Source organism: Hemicordylus capensis, chromosome 2 (assembly GCF_027244095.1).
Source record: "Hemicordylus capensis ecotype Gifberg chromosome 2, rHemCap1.1.pri, whole genome shotgun sequence".
Lineage (NCBI taxonomy): Eukaryota > Metazoa > Chordata > Lepidosauria > Squamata > Cordylidae > Hemicordylus > Hemicordylus capensis.
Window position 1 is genome coordinate 392,080,659 of NC_069658.1, and position 20,209 is coordinate 392,100,867.

At 43.3% G+C, this 20,209-nt stretch overlaps 1 protein-coding gene across 2 annotated transcripts in view; it reads right to left on the reverse strand.

The window, feature by feature from the left end:
• UBALD2 (UBA like domain containing 2) overlaps positions 1-18,958 on the reverse strand; it is a 40,813-nt gene extending 21,855 nt beyond the window's left edge. The window contains exons 1-2 of one of the 2 annotated variants that reach the window (XM_053289422.1): positions 18,364-18,955; positions 16,710-16,772 (exon numbers count right to left, since the gene is read on the reverse strand). In XM_053289422.1, coding sequence (XP_053145397.1) covers positions 16,710-16,772; positions 18,364-18,483 — 183 coding nt within the window. In that variant the 5' untranslated portion in view covers positions 18,484-18,955. Of the gene's footprint in view, positions 1-16,709; positions 16,773-18,363 lie in introns of both variants that reach the window. The other variant, XM_053289423.1, reaches the window with a different exon arrangement.
• Positions 18,959-20,209: the final 1,251 nt, after the last annotated feature.

Genomic DNA, 20,209 nt, shown 5'->3' on the forward strand with positions numbered 1-20,209 from the left:
ATAGCACCTTCAGGATACACACAGCGTCTAGAGACATGCTAAATCCCAGACAAATGTCTTATAGCCATCTTCTGTTTGTACCCAGCGCACTACTAACCTTTTATATTTAACAGTAGTCAAAGGAGAATGCGATTCAACAGTCATTCCTATCTCCAGAAGCATACTTGCACACGCATGCGTGTGCACGCTCCATTACTTTTGCCCACATGCAATTAATGCAGCTGGCCTTGACATATATTCAAAAGGAGTGCTGCTGAGTAGTACACAACTCAATACACTAAGTAAACAAACAATAAGCTAATCACCCTGCAAACTGCAACACTAGAGAAAGCAGCTGAGCTCCTGATTGTCATCCTGCCATTCCTGTGAGCACTAGAGTTTCATTTTCAACTGCACAATAGTACACAAATACTTCGCAATAGGCAGCAACTTGTAAATGCCTGTATGTACTTAATTGCTCTTCAATCATTCAGATGTATAGTCCAACCCATTTCCAAGCATCACGGCCAGGGGTGACCAACCTGAGGCTCTCCAGCTGTTGTTGGACTACCACTCCCATCACCCCCAGCCAGAATTCATGGCAGCTGGGGATTACAGGCATTGTAGTCCAACATCAACCACCCCTGAACCAGGACAGTTAATATTCCCTTATCTCAACTATCTTCTTCCAATGAGACAGTAATTTATGTAATACCAGCCCCACCTATCAGCCTCAAGGGACAAAATTATTTCTAAAGCAGTTTACAAGTGTATAATAAAACAATTTGATATAGTAAGAACTAATCAGCCTACTTTCCTTTCACCGTCTCTACAACTGGACTAAATGTGGTTCAAATCAAGGTCCACAAGTTAGATCTTTTGTACCTCAAATGTTCATGCATCTTCCATCTTGGATCAGGGTGGACACCATTGAGGTGTCCCTGTGTGTCACTCACTACAACTGTACCAAATTTGGTTCAAATCAGTTAGACCAGAGTTTCTCAACGTGTGGGTCCCCAGATGTAATTGGACTTCAGCTCCCATAATTCCAAACCAAAGGCCACTGGGGCTGGGGATTATGAGAGTTGAAGTCCAATAACATCTGGGGACCCACACGTTGAGAAACCCTGAGTTAGACAGTCCTTAAGCTAGTGCTCTTGCGCCTCAAAAGTTTATGTGTCCGCCATCTTTGGTTGAGGTGGATGACATTATCATAAACTACACTGTTGAGCTGTCCCTGTGTGTCACTCACTGCAACTGTACCTAATTTGGTTTAAATCGATTAGACAGTGCACAAATTAGCCCGCTTGTGCCTCAGATGTTCATGTAGCTGGTATATTGAATTGGAGTGGATGACATCACACACCATGCCATTTGGGCATTTCCTGTGTCCCTACAGCTGTACCCAATTTGGTTCAAATCAGTTAGGCGGTTCAGAAGTTAGCCCACTTGCACCTCAAGTCTACGTGTCTGCCATCTTGGATCGGAGTGGATGACATCACAAACTACGCCACTGAGGTGTCCCTATATGTCCCTAAAACTGTACCTGATTTGGTTGGTATTGGTCCAGGCATTGCAAAGTTGATGTGGGGGGCGCACACGGACACACACACACACAGAATGCCAGGTGATCTCATAAGCCTACTGGAAAGTAGGCTAAGAAACATACAATAGTAGTAGATGACCTATGGCTAAATCAGGATCTGAGTCCACCCCTCTTCAATCTAAGAACTGGACAATTACAAAATGAATCTACAAACAAGGTGCCAGAACTTTCCCCACAAAGGGCCTTACTATTACCTTCTCTTCAGCAAGTGTATTTCCATATCATTTATACCCTTAACTAAGGGATTTTTGCTTGAGGAAACAGGATGTTGATTTTTTTGTTTGGTGGGTGGTGGCACTGTTGATAAGTACATTTGACTCACATATTCTAAACTAGTACTGAATATATCCTTTGGCAGCAAGGGCCACACCACTGCACACTAGAATAACATGCTCAATTTGCATGCTCAATTACATGGAATTACTCTATCTGCATGTCATTTTTGTAATTGCGGCAGACACCAAGTTACAGGTAGCGGACACATATGCTTAGCCAGAACAAAATTCAGTATTCGGTGCAGAATTCAGCATCCTCAGAAACTCAGCTTTCATTTTTCTCAAAAGCAAGTTTCTAATCATGATGGCTAGAAAAACAAACATACAATGCTTGGTAGCATTTGGAAATAAATTGCTGAGCCGGATTTCCAGAGGCAAGGAAGAACTCACTGACCCTCTCCATGATTAGCGGAAATAGAACTATGCAAAATAAAGTAAATATATACAAACTAGCTGGCCTGGGCGCAAAGCATCTGAGCCTCTAGTTCTCCCCCTTCCTTCCCAGCTCTCCCTCCGTTTTCTCCCCCCCACCGCCCGAACACCTGTCTGTCACCGCTTTCCTCTTCCCCTCCCGGCAGATTGCTCACAAAGTCTCGCGAGAGTTGCCACACATGGGATTAGCAAAGAGTATGTCTTAGAGATTTATATAGATAGAAGATAGATACGCTTGACACAAGTTACGGAAGATCACAAAACTCACCTTTACTTGACTTGTACAGGATTTAGAGGGTCACACAACTTGCTTCAGGAACACACTTTGCCAGAGTAAAGTACTTTTTGCAGCCAGTGAGATAGTTACTGATTATTGTGACCTGCTAGAGATCGGCCCTCACTTGTACAAAGGCCTTCTGAAGCCTTTCAGTTCCCACCCACTGACACCACTGTGCTTCCTGCAACAATGGGAAAAACCAGTAGTGATTTCTGATAGAAGGTGTCAGCCCAGTGCAGGGAAACCAGCAACAGGATCTGGTACCCACTTTCAGCCTACACTGGACCCATGTCCTCCGGGACAGAAATTATTTTATTTATTTACTTTTAGAGAGGGGCAAGAGTTCCTGGGATTTTAACAAAACACCCACAGGCCGCACGAGTGTGTCTCAGGTTGCCCACAAGCATTGTCGACTTCCATTTCATAAGGCTGCTGAAGCCCAAAAGAGATACAAATACATGGGAAATTTGAGAGAGAAGGCAGCTCAAGAGCAAAGTGAAGGAAATATGGAGGCTCTCTGGCAACAGAACCTCAGTATGTTTGTGTGCTTGATTTAGGCCATCATTATTTGGACTTTGACAACCTAAGGGGAGCAGAACCAATTTTACGAGCATGACAGCTAAATGTCTTGTCAAACCATTGTAGGAAAGAACGGTAGACACAAAGCAGGTATTTTTTGCGTATATGAGGCTCAATACATAGGTTGATGTGCTGGATGGGGCAGGAAGGACAGGCAAGTGTGCAAAACCAGCCCCTCCCTCCAAGATGGTGCAAGTTAACTGATTGTGGCTAGGCTGTGATGTATAGAGTGGACAGCCCCAGCAGATGCTGGCAACAAAATGCAAAGCAAGGACTTAAAAGAAGAGTTTGCTCTGAGGTAAAAGAAGAGTTTGCTCACATTTTTACTCAGTTTATATTTCTAAGGCCCCACCCTGTTATCTATCCATTCATTCAATCCAATCCACAACCTGCCCTTCAGTGTAAAAATATTGTCAGGACAGCCTACAGGATAAAAATCAGACTGTTTTCTGCTATCCTTTATTTTCAGGCAGCACAAAAGAAGGTTGAGTGAAAAGAGCAGAGAAGAGGAAGTGAGGAGAAATCACCAAAGGTCCAAAGGTTATGGCCATGGCTACCTGAAAGCTAAGGACGGAGATTGTATTGTGCCTGTTACAGCTGGCTGCTACTTTAGGTCTTGCTTAAGTGCTTCCCTTGGTTAAGTTAGACGCAACATCTGCCTAAAGTCACTATAGGCACCATCCAAATTGTCACCTAACTGCAGTTCCAGATTCCTGTCCATCCATACACTTAGCCACTTGGACTCAATCTTTTACATCAGGATACCAAGATCACAAGGCACTGAAGTCAGGGCCACACTCTTATTTCAACCCATGCCATGAAGAAACAGAAGAACAGGAGGAATAGCCTAAAGATACAATTCCTGTTTAATGATAGTTTTTCCAACACTTATTCTGGAGTAGTTCATTATTCTATGGATGAATGTGTCAGAGAAATAGGAGGCACTGGATTAACACACAGTGGTTGCCCTGAGGCAGGCTGGATAAAAGTTGGGTTTTTCTAAAATTATAGTAGATCTTTATATATATATATAATGCCAAGTACTGTAGGATTTAAAAAACAGAACATACCAACTTAACATTCAGTCTCAACTTACATCTCTCAACATTGATTCCATTATCCAGAATCAAAACAGATTGCACTAAGAAAGGTTTTCTCGTATTAAAGCATGAACTTTAAACAATGGCCTTTTAAAGCTAAGAATGAGAAGTATGGCAAAATATTCATGTTTTATGTTTTTAAGGACTTGATAACGTGGGTGTGATAACAGCAAATCAAAGGCACCAGAATCCAATCACTGCAAAAAGGAGATTCCCTCCCGAATTTCACCCAAATCACCCACTGAGACTACCTGAATGATCCTGAACTTCCATTTTATGTCCGCTAACGATCCGATCTCTGCAATTCACTTTCAAATTATGAATACTGATGACTATCAACTGAATTTAAATCCCATATCCCATGCCCTAGAAAAAAGCACTTGCCTCCGCAGCAACCATCAGCTCTTAAAGGTAAAAGGTAAAGTTGTGCCGTCAAGCTGGTGTCAAATCCTGAAGACCTCAGAGCCCTGTGACTGTCTTTAGTAGAATACAGGAGGGGTTTACCATTGCCATCTCCCGTGCAGTATGAGATGATGCCTTCCAGCATCTTCCTATATTGTTGCTGCTGATATATATTTTTCTCCTAGTCTGGGAAACACATTGGCGGGGATTCAAACCAGCAACCTCTTACTCCCTAGGCAAGCTACATCCATGCTGCGCCATTAGGTGGCTCACAACCATCAGCTCTTACCCTTCTAGAAAATTCTGGGCCCTTGGCCTACCAGTAATTGTCTTTGTTCACTGTTCTTACATAGAGATACAAACAGACATCTCTATTTTGAAAAAGCACACAGTTTGCATACAGTGTGTAAACTTCTAGTCACTATCCTAATGCAGGTTGACTCAAGACATGAACAAAAAGTAAATCTATTAAATAAGCAAGGCATTGTGTAAACAGAATGTGACATTTGTAGAAAGTGTCACATATTGTATATAATATATAATTAAAGTATACCTTCTTAGGTGGTATAAGAACTCTATTAAGCTGTAAATCATTTTGAAGTCCAAATGGAAAACCTGATTTAATTCAATTATTTAAACTGGTGACTTCTTGGAGGTTTATTCAAGGTATCATTACGCCACCTTTTGACTGAAGCAGTTCTCAAGGCAACTTACAACAAAAATTCCCTCAAATTAAAATCAATTCACCTTGCTCTGAGTAAAGTCATCTGTAGCTATTTGCACCAATGAACGTACATGTATTATTTTGCCTCCATCTATATATTGAATTCTCTTGGGACATGCGTGCCCAGGATTTGGTGGCGGAACTTTCGAAACACGCTGCGAGAGTTCTGAAGTGAGGACTGAGGAGGAGAGGGGGAAGAAAGTGCTGGCGGGCGGAGGAGTGGGGAAAGAAAAGTGATGGCGGGCAGTGGGGGCAAGAAAAGCCACGGCGGCAGGCGGACGGGAGGGAGAAAAAACAGCAGTGGCGGGCCCTTCTTGGCCGGCCGCCGCAGCTCTGTGTGTGGGGAGGAACGGGAGGGGAGGAGGGCTAGAGAGCGCGGGGCCGGAGGGAAGGGGAAGAGAGGAGAGACCAGGGCAGGAGGAAGAGGGAGGGGGAAACAGCCGGCCCCAAAGCGCCACACAGATGCTCTGTGCGGTGTCAGCTAGTAACTCCATAATACACAACCAAGCACACTGGGAAAAGTCAAGAGGAAAACCACATCTATAGCATTCTTTCTTCATTGGTTATGTATGCAATTCCACATGAAGATAGGTCTGGAGAGAATAGTTTGAAAGCAGGATGAAATTCTATTGCTGAAGCTAAGCACAGCGGGCCCTAGAGAAGCTGGCTGGAATAATATGTAAGCCAATCTGAGCTCCATGAATATAAGTCAGGCCTGCTCAATTTAGCCACACACACCCCAGCTGTTTTTGGACTACAACCATAATCCCCCAGCCACAGTGGCCAATAGCCAGGGATTGTGGGAGTTGTAGGCCTACATCTGCAGGAGGACCAAAGCTGGGCAGCCCTGGTGTAAGTGTAATAAGTAACAGCCGGTATCCAGACGAAGTTGCTTATAAGTAGTTTCATTATTAATGGGACACGTTAGTCATGACTAACAGGTTACATTAATCTCAACTGAAATATTCATTAGTAATTTAGTCTGGAATTCAAACAACTTCTTTATGAACCTGTTGCAAACTATTAAGATCTCCAACACTGGTGTACAGTTGATACCATAATTAGACACTTTCTTGCTTATAGAAGCTAATAAGAGAGAGAGGCTGAAATCAGTAGTACTGAGTCACTTATTTTATTTTCATATATTCCTTGAAGTGTTGTAATGAAACTTTTTTCCAATCACACATGTACACAATTCTTCATTCAAAAAGCAGCATATTAAAATATTTATATCCCACCCCTCCAATACACTACTGCTTGGGGCGGCTCACAACATCAACAAAACAAATACAATGTAAAGTAAAATATTAACTAAACCAGTTAAGAGACCAGACAAAAACCACATTTAAAATTACAATTTTTTTAAAAAAAATTCAAATTAAAAGTTAATAGGAAGCAAAAAACTGAGAATTATAAAAACCTACCAGATATAAACAGTAGATAAAACATTAAAAGGCCTCTTTAAAATGACGTGCTTTTAATTGTTTTTTAAAAACACTGAGGGAAGGAGCATGGCTAAGATCTTCGGGGAGGGTGTTCCAAAGCCGAGGAACCACAACCAAAAAGGCCCTGTCTCCAGTCCCCGCCAGCCAGATCTCTGTTAGTTGCGGAGCCATGAGCAGGACCTGAGATGGCGGGTCGAGGGCCCTGGCAGGTTCATATGGGCAATGTGGTCCAACAGGTACCCCAGCCTCAAACCATGTAGAGCTTTAAAGGTCGATACCAGCACCTTGAATCCAGCCTGGAAGTGAACTGATAACCAATGAAGCTGCCTCAGGATGAGTGTGACACTCATCCTGAGGCAGCTTCATTGATTATCAGTCCACTTCCAGGCTGCAAGTGGACTGACTTGCGCCCACAAGCATCCTTGCTTGCACCCAACTTGCACCCACAAGTGACTTGTGCCCACAAGCATCCTTGCAGCAGCATTCTGGACCAGCGGAAGGAGCCAAACAGTCTTCAAAGGCAGCCCCACGCAGAGCACACTGCGTCCAATCTGGACATTACTAAAGCATGAGTGACTGAGGTCAGGTCCGACTTCTCCAAGTAGGGTCACAGCTGTTGTACCAGCTGTAGCTGGTAAAAAGCACCTCTGCACACCACCACCTGTGCTTGCAAAGTCAGTGTAGGGTTCAGAAAAAACCCCAAGCTGTGGACTGTCTTTCAGGGGGAGTGTGACCTCATCCAAGACCAGATTTACCTCATGACTCAATCAGTTTTACCAACCCTGAGCACTTCCGTCTTATCTGAATTAAGTTTCAGCTTGTTTGCCCCCATCCAGTCCAGAATAGCCTCCAAACCCCGGTTCAGAGCATCCACTCCTCCCTGGTGTCTGCTGACTTAAAAGATAGGTAGAGCTGGGTGTCGTCAGCATATTGATGGCACCACAGCCCACACCCATGGATGACCTCTCCCAGAGGTTTCAAGTAGATGTTGAACTTCTTGAGGACATAATAGATCCCTGTGGCACCCCACAGGCCAAATGGTGGAGCAGGCGTCACCCAGCACCACCTTCTGAATACAACCCTCCAGGTAGGAATGGAGCCACCATATAACTGTATCCCCAAGTCCCAACCCGGAGAGACGACTCAGAAGGATACCATGGTCAATGGTATCAAAAGCCACTGAAAGGTTGAACAGAATCAACAGAACCACACTCCCAATCTGTCTTTGGGCAACCAAGGCAGTTTCCATCCCACATCCAGATCAGAAACCAGACTGGAAAAGATCTAAGTAATCAGATTCATCCAGGACTGCCTTCAGCCACTTACAGAGGGTTTCCACAGAGGCAGCACTCAGGACCAGACCCAAACTTGAGGTGAAGTCAGATTGTTGCCAGAATCTAAGGGGTACTCGTGGGTCAAATGGGCCGTAACCCAGAATTTAACCCAGAATTTGGCTTAAAATAAGCCAAATTGGCAACAAAGCAGTACTTTCACTGTATTTGGAAGCATTTGTTCAGGGCAACAAATTCAGGTTCACACTACTCCCGACTGCTAACTTCAACCTTAGTTTCAGCAGCGGAACTATAAAATCTGCCTTCATACAATCCTCACCATGTCTGAACATGTTAATGCTCCTTACTACTCTCATCCCAGCCAGCAGCCTCCAACTGACAACTATGGAGGAATCAGGCAGTTAAATCGGTTAAATCGGGCTTACAGCTGGACATTCACCAGGAGCACAATAAGCACACTATGCTGCACTCTAGAATCAGGCCCCACTGCTGAGCACATGCATGGATCAACAGAGACAAAGCGCTAAAACCAAGCACTACCTTAGTCCTGTTCATACATTATGCTGAACACTCGTACAATAAGGGAATTTGAGGGACTATACCAGGTTCATTTTTAAAATGAATGCAAGTAGAGTCATTCACACTTGACTAGCAAGCCAGAGGTTGCTGGTTCAAATCCCCACTGGTATGTTTCCCTGACTATGGGAAACACCTATATCGGGCAGCAGTGATATAGGAAGATGTCGAAAGGCATCATCTCATACTGTGCGGGATGAGGCAATGGTAAACCTGCATTCTATCCAAAGTCAACCACAGTGCTCTGTGGTCGCCAGGAGTCGACACCGACTCAACGGCACAATTTACCTTTACAGTCATTGACATAAAAGCATGTATGAATTCACAGACTCTTGCAACACAAGCCCTGTCCCTGTATTCACATTGTATTGTATGTATATACAGGAGTCTGTACACATGTACCTTTTTTTCGGTGAATGACTGCATTTGCATTTATTTTCAAAGTGAACTTGGGTGCAGGCCCCCTCAATTGCAAAATACAGAAAGGAAGTATACTCTATATGTGCTGAACATGACATAGAATGTGTGTGTACAGATCTGTATCGTGCATAAACTGTACACAAATTGCACCTGTGTTCAACATAATGTGTGAACAGGGCTATTGTGTTGCACCAGTTTGTATATTCGTACATGTTTGCATGAATGACTATAGCCTCATTCAGACATTATAAAACCACCTACTATCGCGAATCATGTGATGGCAGGTGCATCCGTGATTGCAAAACTGGATCGATCCAGTTTTGCAATCACAAGAGCACCTGCCATCACGCTTATGACTCATCTCTCTTCAGACAATCCCCACTGTAAGCACGTGCAGTGAAATGCGCCACTGATTTGATGGGGCAGGGTGGGGCCTCCTCCCCCTTCATCCTGCTGTACACAGCTACAGTGGGGTGATTTTATAATGTCTAAATTAGGCTACTACCTGCATTCATTTTAAGAGTGAACCTGGGTACAGTCCCCTCAAATGTATGGTACAGATAGGAAATGTACCACTGTGCTTGGGTTCGCCATGTGTGAAAAACTGTACCTGTGTACAGGTTTCTACCTGTGCCGTGTACACTCATACGAATGTTGAACAGAACATGTGAATAGAGCGATAATGTCTGAATAGGGCTGTCAGGAATTCCTTGTGCTTTATTGGAGGGAGGGGAGAGAGGGAGGTAACACCAACACCACTCAGAACTAGACGTTTGTTAGCCAAACTGTCACATAAACTGTACAAGTTTCTGTTAAATCCCCTCTTAATTTCTGTTCTCTCTGTAAGCCAGAAACTTTCCACTGGGGTTAAGCTGAAACCTTGAAATACTGGGGAGTGGGGTATAAGCAAATGACAGAAATGGGAAAGTTTGTGAGAGGGGGAAAACTCACACACCCCTCCCCCTCAAAAATGCAACACAAGAGTCTGAAAAGTATCTGGGAAATGTAGATGAATAATGGTTGGCAAAGGAGAACAGTCACACAGCAAATCATGACTTGAACACCAGTTTCCTGATTAATGTGTAACTGGTTATAAAAAGATAGGGGGAGGGGGGGAATTGAAGATAGCCTTCCAAGGGAGACAGGATATTCTTTGTTTGCAATCTCTATTAAACTGCCCCTAGCAAATGCAGGAACTGTAAACTCCTTAATGCTTGGCAGTTGGGAGAAACATTCCAGAGCACGTAAGAATGGGGCTTGCTGTCTCCTTACAGTTATGATGCCGTTACGTTTGGCTTAAATCTCCATGTCAGTTTTATGAATAAATGGAGAGCCCCATCAAACTGCAGTCTGCATGCTAATGAGGGGAAACCAGGAATGTTAAAATGCTAGACAGGAGAATAGGTTCCCTCAGAGTGCTGGATTTGTTTACTTTTGTGGCTTTGTTTTTTTTTAAGTGGTGTATAACTATCAGCTAGCACTGGTGAATTCCTCACACAAAAAATACATGCATAAGGATCAAAGAAAAGAGGCCAGAAGTGGATTTGCTGGCAATATGTGCAGAAGGGCACACAGCACCAAGGACTGGATATAAAACAGATTAAACAGGCTAAGCTCCCCGTAGCAATCAGGCACTGAACTAGACTCCCCTGCTGTGTGCTAAGCATTTCAAACACCTTGAATCAAGCCTGAAATCCTGCCTGCTTCTTTTTGACTCCTATTTGACCTGGTGAAGGGACTGCACAAGATGAAAGGGGTTGTGAATATTCTAGGTTGGCTCTGGGTTTGGCTCTTATTCACCAAGGCTTCCTTTCAGCACTCACAGAAACATTCTCTCACATCACACTGCAAAAAAGGCCATCTTCACTTCTCCTTTCCCCTGCAAACGTCACCTCCACAACACAAACCCTCTTCCCCCACAGTGGAGCTCGGGCAACAGATTAGGCTGTTTGATTGGATGAAGCGTTCTGGAACCTCCCATTATTGGGCCACGTGGTTCCTTTATGCCCCTCCCTGCAAAAATCAAAATTCTGCAATCTGTTTACTTTATGCAAGTTAAGGAATTAGAATACAGAATTTTGGTAGCAGAAGTCACAATACCTTGTTGTAGGGCTGGGTTTTATTTTATTTTATTTTTTAAGGCACAGGCTGGCAGATGCTTGAGGGGACCGATGACTGTGCTGGGTCTTTGAAGACACACACTGGGGATGAGAGGCAATTTAACAAGGGAACTGCTATCGCTGCTCTGAACAGTGGAAAATTGGTTGGAGCCCTTGGTGATTAATGCAAAGTATCAAGAAGCAGACAATTCTCCCTTACTGATGACAGGTCCTGGGTCCTAGCAGATAGCCTGTAGATAATTTAATGCTACAACCCCAAGTACAGAATCCAGGGTCATCTGCCAAGGACCCTGAAACCTTAAAGTGATTAGAAGATATGAACATTAACATGGTCTTCATAAGGCTGGTGGATCTCACACTTACAATTGGCTAAAATACCTTGCAAGTCACATGTAAAGCTACTCAAGGACACTGCATACAAGTTTTCAAGTAAACTCTAAACACAGGAGATCTACTTTCACACTCGGCTTCAAAAGAACATGCTTAAATTAGCTCACTGCCACAGGGAACGCGGTAGTGGAATATGAATTCCAGCTCTGCGATCTCATACAAGTCATTGCTCTGTTATCCCTTATCTTGAATTTCCTTGTCTATATCAAGCAGCAAACCCTTCCAAAGAAGAGACTCTACTGTAAGCGTAGAAAGCACTTAACACATTAACTTCCGATTTCATAAGCTACTAGTACAATGCTAACTGCAAGCACAAAAACGAGTAAGTTTTGTAATCAAAAGTGGGTGGGGAAAGAGGCCCTATAAACAGTAGCTTTCTACTCAGTAGCAGAGAGCTCGTAAGTTCTAGTTCAAAAGTAAGAATACTGATGAAAGTTTTCAGATAACATAATATAGGCTGCTTTACAAGAACCAAAACAAACAAACTCTTTAACCCAAAGTCACAACCTTGGCCATAACAAATGGAAAACAATCTTCTAAAACACAGCAATTCATCTTCCTTTAGCAAAGAAAGAAAAGAAGCTGACCTCTCAAATACAAAAAAAGTTTCTTTTTTTTTACAGTTGAACAATACAAAAGTACACCTCTGGCTGCATTCACTCCTACAACTTGTAAAGTACACAATGCCCACTCTACAGAGAAAATGGAAACAGACAGTGATTTTCCAAGGACATTCAATAAGCTTATGAAGAGTCATTTGAAGCCTATCTAAAGGTCACCTTTACATGTGATTTTTTTTCTACATAAATATACGGCGCAAACACGCACACTTGTATGAAAAAGACACACATTTTGCCACAGATGCTTATGAGTTTCAAAAGTGACCATGTATAGATTTTCCCCTCCACACCTGTCTAGGGAAGATGCCATTTACTTCATTACTTTCATATTTATTCATTCATTCATTCATTCATTCATTCATTCATATACCACCCAAAACTTGCATCTCTTGGCAGTTTACAATACAAGTTAAAACAACATTAAAAATGAAACACTAAGGAAATTTAACACAATGTCAAACCATTAAAAACTGTAAATCTAATTAAAAGCCTGGGTGAACAAATGTGTCTTTTTTAAAGTTGTCAGAGATGGGGAGGCTCTTATTTCAGCAGGGATCGTATTCCAAAGCCTCTAGGCAGCAACGGAGAAGCCCCATCCCAGACAAGCTGGTGGCAACTGCAGACAAACCTCTCCTGGTTATCTCAATGGGCAGTGGGAATCATGGTGAAGAAGACATTCTCTTCAACACCCAGGGTCTAAGCTGTTTAGGGCTTTATAGGTTATAACCAGCACCTTGTATTTGCCCAGAAACTTATCAACAACCAGTGTTGCTTTCAAAACAGAAGTAATATCGTCTCTCCGAGATGACCCAGAGACCAACCTGGTTGCCACATTCTTTACCAAATGCAGTTTCCAAACTAAGTATAAAGGCAGCCCTACATAAAGGGGATTGCAGTAATCAAGTCTGGAGATTACCAGCATATGTACCACTGTTCTGAGGTCATTTAGCTCAAGAAACAGATGCATCTGGCTTATCAGTCGAAGCTGATAGAAAGCACTTCTGGCCACCGCCTCAACCTGGGACACCAGGGAGAGGTTAGGATCTAGAAGCACCTCCAGAATGCATACCTGTTCCTTCTGAGGAACTGTGACCTCATCCAGAACCAGCAGGTCGAAATCATCCCGAGTTCCAATCCCACACAATAAGTTCCTCCATCTTATCTGGATTCAGTCTTAGTTTGTTATACCTTATCCAGCCCATCACTGCCTCCAGGTAAGCATTTAGGGAGGCTATGCCTTCTCCCAATGATGTTGACATGGAGAAATAGATTTGGGTGTCAGCAGCATATTGATAACACCTTGCACCAGATTTCCTGATGATCCCTCCCAGTGGTTTCATGCAGATGTTAAACAACATTGGAGACAATATGGAGCCCTGAGGGACACCATACAAAAGTTCAGATTTTGAAGAGCACCAGTCTCCAAGGGACACCATCTGGAATCTGCCCAAAAGATAGGAGCAGAACCACTGCATAGCAGTGTCTCCCAACCCCCTCAGACGCTCCAGAAGGATACTATGGTCAATAGTACAGAAAGCCGCTGAGAGATCCAGAAGGAACGACAAAAGTGTTGTAAGGTGCCCAGAGAACTATCTGTTATGGGGCGGCTAACAAGTTGGTTTTTTTAAAATAATAATAATAATAATTATTATTATTATTATTATTAACAGAGTCGCACTCCCACTATCAATTCTCAATTGGAGTTCATTCATCAATAGTCTGACCGAAAGCCAGTCTGAAATGGGTCTAGATAATCTGTTTCATCCAAGACCGCCTGGAATTGGGAGGCCACCACCCACTCAATTACCTTGCCCAACCATGGAAGGTTGGAGACAGGCCTATAGTAGTTTAATGCTTAAGGATCTAGTGCAGGCTTCTTCAGAAGAGGTCTAATAATTGCCTCTTTAAGGCAAGGAAGCGTCCTGACCTCCCTCGGAGAAGCACTTCCAGTATCTACCAGGTCCTCTACAACAACCCCACTGCCTGACAGTATAATCCATGTCGGGCAAGGATCAAGAGAACAGGGGTAGGCCACACCGCTCCAAGCTGCTTGTCCACATTCTCAGGAGTCACAAACTGAAACTGATCCAGCCTATCCTCTTAAGAAGAGTTGCTGGACACCTCTGCCTCAGACACTGCAGTAACTGTGGAATCTAAATCTAAGTTGGTCTGAATACGAAATATTTTCTCCACAAAAAACTCATTTAAAACATAATCGCGGGTAACTGATGGTTCCAAATTCTGATTCAAGGGAGGAGGTGTATATACTAGCCCTCTCACAACCCGAAACAACTCCGCTGCTTGTGAGCTTGCGGATACAATATGGCCAGAAAAGAATCGCTTCTTTGCCACATGTATTGCCCGAGTATAGGTCTTCAAATGCACTCAATTTGAATACAAATACAAAGTTGTAATCTGTTGGATGCAAGTCAAGTATTTCTCAACTTGCGCTCCAGTTGTCTACCCTGCCGCTTCAGCTCCCGTAGTTCTTCCGTATACTTAAGGGCCAATTTTGAAGCAGGTTGGAGAGGACTCTTAGGAGCGATCATGTCTATTGCCCTGGCGAGTTTGCTGTTCCTATTCTCCACCAGCGCATCAACAGAACCACCAGCAGAGCCAACACTTCCAAGCCTTCTTGGAATCTTATTGGATCCAATAACCTTCTCGGGCAGACCATCCTAATAGGCCCCTCAACCCTGCGGAGATGGCACATGATTGTGAGTACAACCTTAACCAGATGGTGGTCCATGCATGACAATGGGGAAATCACAGGAGTCCCCACCCACGGAACACCAGCCTGATCAGAGTAGAAAACCAGATCAAGCATGTGATCAGTTTGATCCATGATGCAACTCAAGGCAGTGAATGTGGGATTCCCAGACCACCACCCAACCAGGCATTGACCAGAACTAGACCTGCTTATTTTCAGCAAGGTGGCTGCATCGTGTGCCCCCAGGTTATACCCTGGGTGATGCATGAAGCAGCCCTAACTCTATGCTAAAAATAATTCTCTGTAACTGTGTCCCTCAATGCCTACCACTCCGTTCTCCCACTAAACTTAGCCAAGAATACCGTATTCAGAACCCACTGTGTTTGGGGACAGTGAAAGATTCTCTTTGCAAAAACCCTGGAACAGAAGAATATGCTTTCCAGTGATGCTAACTATCATCCCTATGACTTCATAAACCATATAAAACATGGGTATATAAACAGTTTTAAACAAGGTTTGCTAATGATGCTACTAGATTGTTTTTAATGCATTCAGCTGTGGAGGTTTTATTTTCATACTTTTATAAAATTTATCATATTCATTTTAACATACTGTGTAGGCCACTTTGACGACCACAAATAATATATTACTTTAAAACAAATGTGTGTAAAGATTGAAAGCCACAGCAAGTCAATTTGTGGCTGTAAATTTACAGTTATGTTGTTACATAGCCATAACATGAACAGCTACAATTTAAGCTGATGTGGGCATTCGTGTTACAATTACTATTTTTTATCCCAATTTTTACAAAATTACCACTAGCACAACAGCTTTGGAAATATCAGCTAAATTAAAGCAGAGAACAGTTTTTCTCTTCAGGGTAGCAAAACCTACACTGACAGAATAGTAGGCAAACAGTATTAAAATTCCACAAGATATTCCTTCCCCAACCCCTTTTCCTCACTTCCAAGACTAGACATAGACTTCAACAACAGCCAAGTACAGGAAAAGAAAAGCTGCAGCTTAGCCTCTATCTGCTATTATCCTAGCACACAGCACTGGTTTAGTTTCCTAAAAGAACTTCCTTTGCTTGCCAAAGAAACTTGCCCTCAGCCAAGGTCATGTAAAGTTTTGCTCAAGTTTAGATGAAACATGCCAAGGGAAGAAAAAGCCCAATACTTGTCTGAATGTGTTCCTCACCAAAATCCTGCTAGTTTTCAAGTTATTAAAAAGCATAGAAATAGCTAGATGGATCCATGTGAGCGAGGGCGGGGGGGGGGAGAACCAGAAGTCCCGGTTTCCTGGCAGACATTTTGGTTCTTGTTTACATTTGCAGTCTGTGTGTTTCTCTTGTTGCAGAGCAATATGGCTGTCTGAAGAGCTGACAGCTTTGAATGCACAACCACTTCTGGCTGCAGCCTCATGTTTCCCTCCCAGTATCAAAGGTTGTGGAAAATTATGCAGACACTGCACATCCAAGACAAGAAGTTCCTCCTCCTTATATTTACATAGTTTTAAGGAGAAACAACCTTTGACAACTCAAGTGCTGTTAAGAGTGGCCTTTGATTTTTGTGTCCTTTGGAAGTGCTTGTGGAGGGGCTTTCCAAGCTTATGGAAAAAGACTAGGGCAGTTTTGATTTGTTCATGGAAGTAAGGTGTTAGAAGAAACAAAAAGAAAAGGAACAAAGAAGCACTCCAATGCACATTTCATTTCAGCCTATAGGAAACAACAACATGAACCTGAGAAGCTTGGGCTACTTACCATTTGATGATGGTGGTGGGTGTTTGGAATGTTGGTTTCTTGAAAAAAAGCACTCAAAGCAGTCTATGTTTAAAAAACAAAACATAAGACTACAATTAGAAAAGTGGGGTACAGCCCAACAGGAAAAGTCAAGTTGGAGGACAGGGTTTAGCAGATTTTATAACACAATTTTTAAAAATTCATGTAAGCACATGTGTACAGAGACACCAAACCAATACTTAACTGTAAACAAATAATCTAAGTCGACAGATTGAGCCTACTACTTGCATTTTTCAGCACTGGCCTGGGATATATTTGAAATGCTAATAGTCTTTCCTCTCCCTCGTGGGGAAAAAGAGAACCAGGAACAAAAATTGAAGCTAAAGAGGACAATCCAAAACAAACATTGTCCAGACACTATCCTCAACTTCAACTGGACAGAAGGCTCTCACATACCCCAAAACTCAAATACTCTGGAGTCAGATTTAGAAATGCAAGAGGAACTCCCCACAACTGTAACTGGGGATAGCTTGCTTAAGAATCAAGTCAGGAATGCAAGTATTCATCTAGTTAATAAAACAAAGATGGGAGGAAAGATGCATCAGACTGTTAAGGGGCGGGGGTGTAAAGAAAATCCAATAACTTTCACGAGTATAACACTATACCCAGCAGTAGTGGACAAAGACACTTATCTTGTCTAATATCAAGGAGTTCGATAAAAGCACCAGTCTTTTCCTGCTCCAGCCTTATTCAACAAAACAAAGAACACACATTTAAAATGGTGTGGTTGAAAATGGGGAGGATTCGAGCATGTGAACGAAACACACTCTTTAAACAACGAGCACATTTCATTACACATTTCACTACTCAAGCCATTTTTTTTTGTCTGTCTCTCTCACTAACACACACACACGGAGAAAGATACTAGCAGGCCCAGTTTCCAAATAGATCCCCCCATCCCCCGTGTCACGCAGTGGAGAAAAAGAGACAATCTCCTTGACACATCTTTTCCAGCAGATCTGGTGCCCCACTCAAGAAATAAATGTGGGTGGGGGGGGAGATAATCAGAGATAAACTGATCGTATCTCTCTCTTAACCACCGCATGGCCTAGTGGAGATTTCGATTATTAGAGTGGTTTTGAGTTTCCATACAACTCGAGGTTTGTGTGTGTTTTCAATTGTTATCCGAAGTGATTATCCGCAACTGCATTCTCAAGAGTATAGCGTGGCCGTGCACCCGATTTTCTCTCGGCTTGGTAGTTTCAGGAATATAGGTGTCCTTTCCTTCTCCTCGCCACCCCATCCCCCTTTTCCCACGACCAGCAGCAACAAGAGATTAGTCAACACGCAAAGGCCCAGCACATTCCCGGCCCCGGAAGGCACTTACTGTAGGAGGAGGCAGCAGTTATTAAAATTTCTTTGATGGATTGTTTATACGTCTAGTGCCAGCAAATATGCAGAAGTGCTTCTCCCCTTCCCCATGTTACACAGCAGTGCCATGTGAGGGAGATGGGAAGGGAATATTTAAAGCAATCAACAAGACGAAACAGATTACCCAGTTTCCACCCCCATAAGTACTTCCAAGACCAGATGAGAAAGGGGGTGGGGGACAGTGATGCCCCCTACCCCCTCTTCTCCTTCTTGGAGGAAGGGGTGTTAGAGGGTCGCAACGCACCTCAAACTGCCAGTGTGCCGCCTGCAGCAGCTGCTTCGCTTGATCCGCCGCACAGCCCGCAGCCAGCACGAACTGGTTGATCATGACCTGATGCCGGAGCTCCTCCATATTCACCGACATGGCGAGCGAAACGAAACCACAACAAGGAAGGGAGGAGGAGAGCCAGACACACTCACTGTGGCGGCGGCGGCGACGATATGTGTTTGTGTTTGGGGGAGGGAAAAATCCACAAAGGAACCTTCTCCTTCTCCTCTTCCACCCCCAAACACTGAGAGGTTTCTCTGTCGCCGACGCTTTCAGCTAACCACTACGTGGTTCAAGCCAAGTCGCCCCTTGGCCTCCCCTCCTGCTTCAATCAGCACGAACAAGAGTATGTTGATATTCCCCCCCACCCCTCTCGTAGCTCCTTGGCAGCTAAAACACCACAAACAACAGCATCCAGGGGAGGAGCATGTGGAAAGGATCTGGGTGATGGGGGCGGGGGGGAGCCGGAGATGTCTCAACGTTCAATTCCACGCTTTCCGAAGCCGCTGATTGGCCCGCTGCAGTGTTCTCTGCGTGTATGAACGTTCGGTTCGAATCTTCCAGGCGGTGGATGTTTCTTTTTCTTCTTCCCACCCACTTCAGCCCAGTAGCTTATACTTCATTGGGAGAAATAAGCCATCGGGCTCCTTCCCTATTGGTTAGCTGTTATGTTTTGGCTGAGAAAGAGGCTCACGATTGGTCTAGTTTTTCTCTCCTAAGGGAGGGATAAAACTATGCTCTTGTTTGAACTGAACTGGAAATTCTACTCCCTTTGTTGATTGGCTGTTTTCCCACCCTCCCATTCCGTTGTAAAAAAAAAGAAAAGCGTAGTTTGTAAAAGCCAAGTTCATTGATGAGCTTTACTGTAGCCAACATGCTCAGCTGGAAAAACAAGAAAGAACAGCTGTGATTCATTTCCTTTGAAAAGGCTGGTCATCTTGAAAACTAAAGTTATCACACAACAGAAAAAGATATAGACAACGGGTGGGCTTTATCGGAAACACTGCCTATAACTTCCGGATCCTTATTGCTCTTGGGGAGCAGAGACTGTTACTGGAAAAGTAATTCCTTGACATTTTATTTTATCTCTGTTTTTACTGATTTCATAGCAGAGCAAACTGCTGTTGACAACCTCCCGTTGACAAAAAGGACAACCTTGTAAAGAAATCCTCAATTCGGAGTGGTGGTTGTGTGATAACTTTGGGTAATCTTTTTTATTTTATTTTTTTATGAATGAACTCTTCTAGGGGCATGAATGAAAATATATCACGACCCTTAGCTTGAGGAATCCACTGCTTTCAGTCAATCCCAGATTAACTTCAAGCTCTGCTGTTGTTATGTCCTTGCTAACTTGGCAAAGAAACACCTTTTAAAGCAGTTCTATTTTGCAGGAGGAGAGTAATCCTCCCTATCCAGTCTCAGCACATCATTTTTCTAGTTTGTTTGTTTTAGATTGTGAATCTTTTTGAGACAGAGAATAATTTCTTTTTCTATGTAAACTGCTTTGAGAACTTTTTTGTTGTTGAAAAGCAACATGTATAAATATCTAGTAGTAGTAATGTGCTGAACAGAAGTAACCCCTATAAGTATGCAGTGTGAGATGACAGATACTGGAGTCTCCAGTATCGGAGTGCAAAGGGGTATCAAATAGTCAGTTTTGTAGTTCATTATATTTTTTTCCATGGAGCAGGAGGTGTTGGTGGTGGAGGAGGAGGAGAAGAAGAAGAAGAAGAAGATCCTTTAGATTTTCTGCCTCAGACCCCAGTGGCATGGGCCATCTCTCTGGTACTAAGGATATTGTTTACATGCTAATGTAATATGC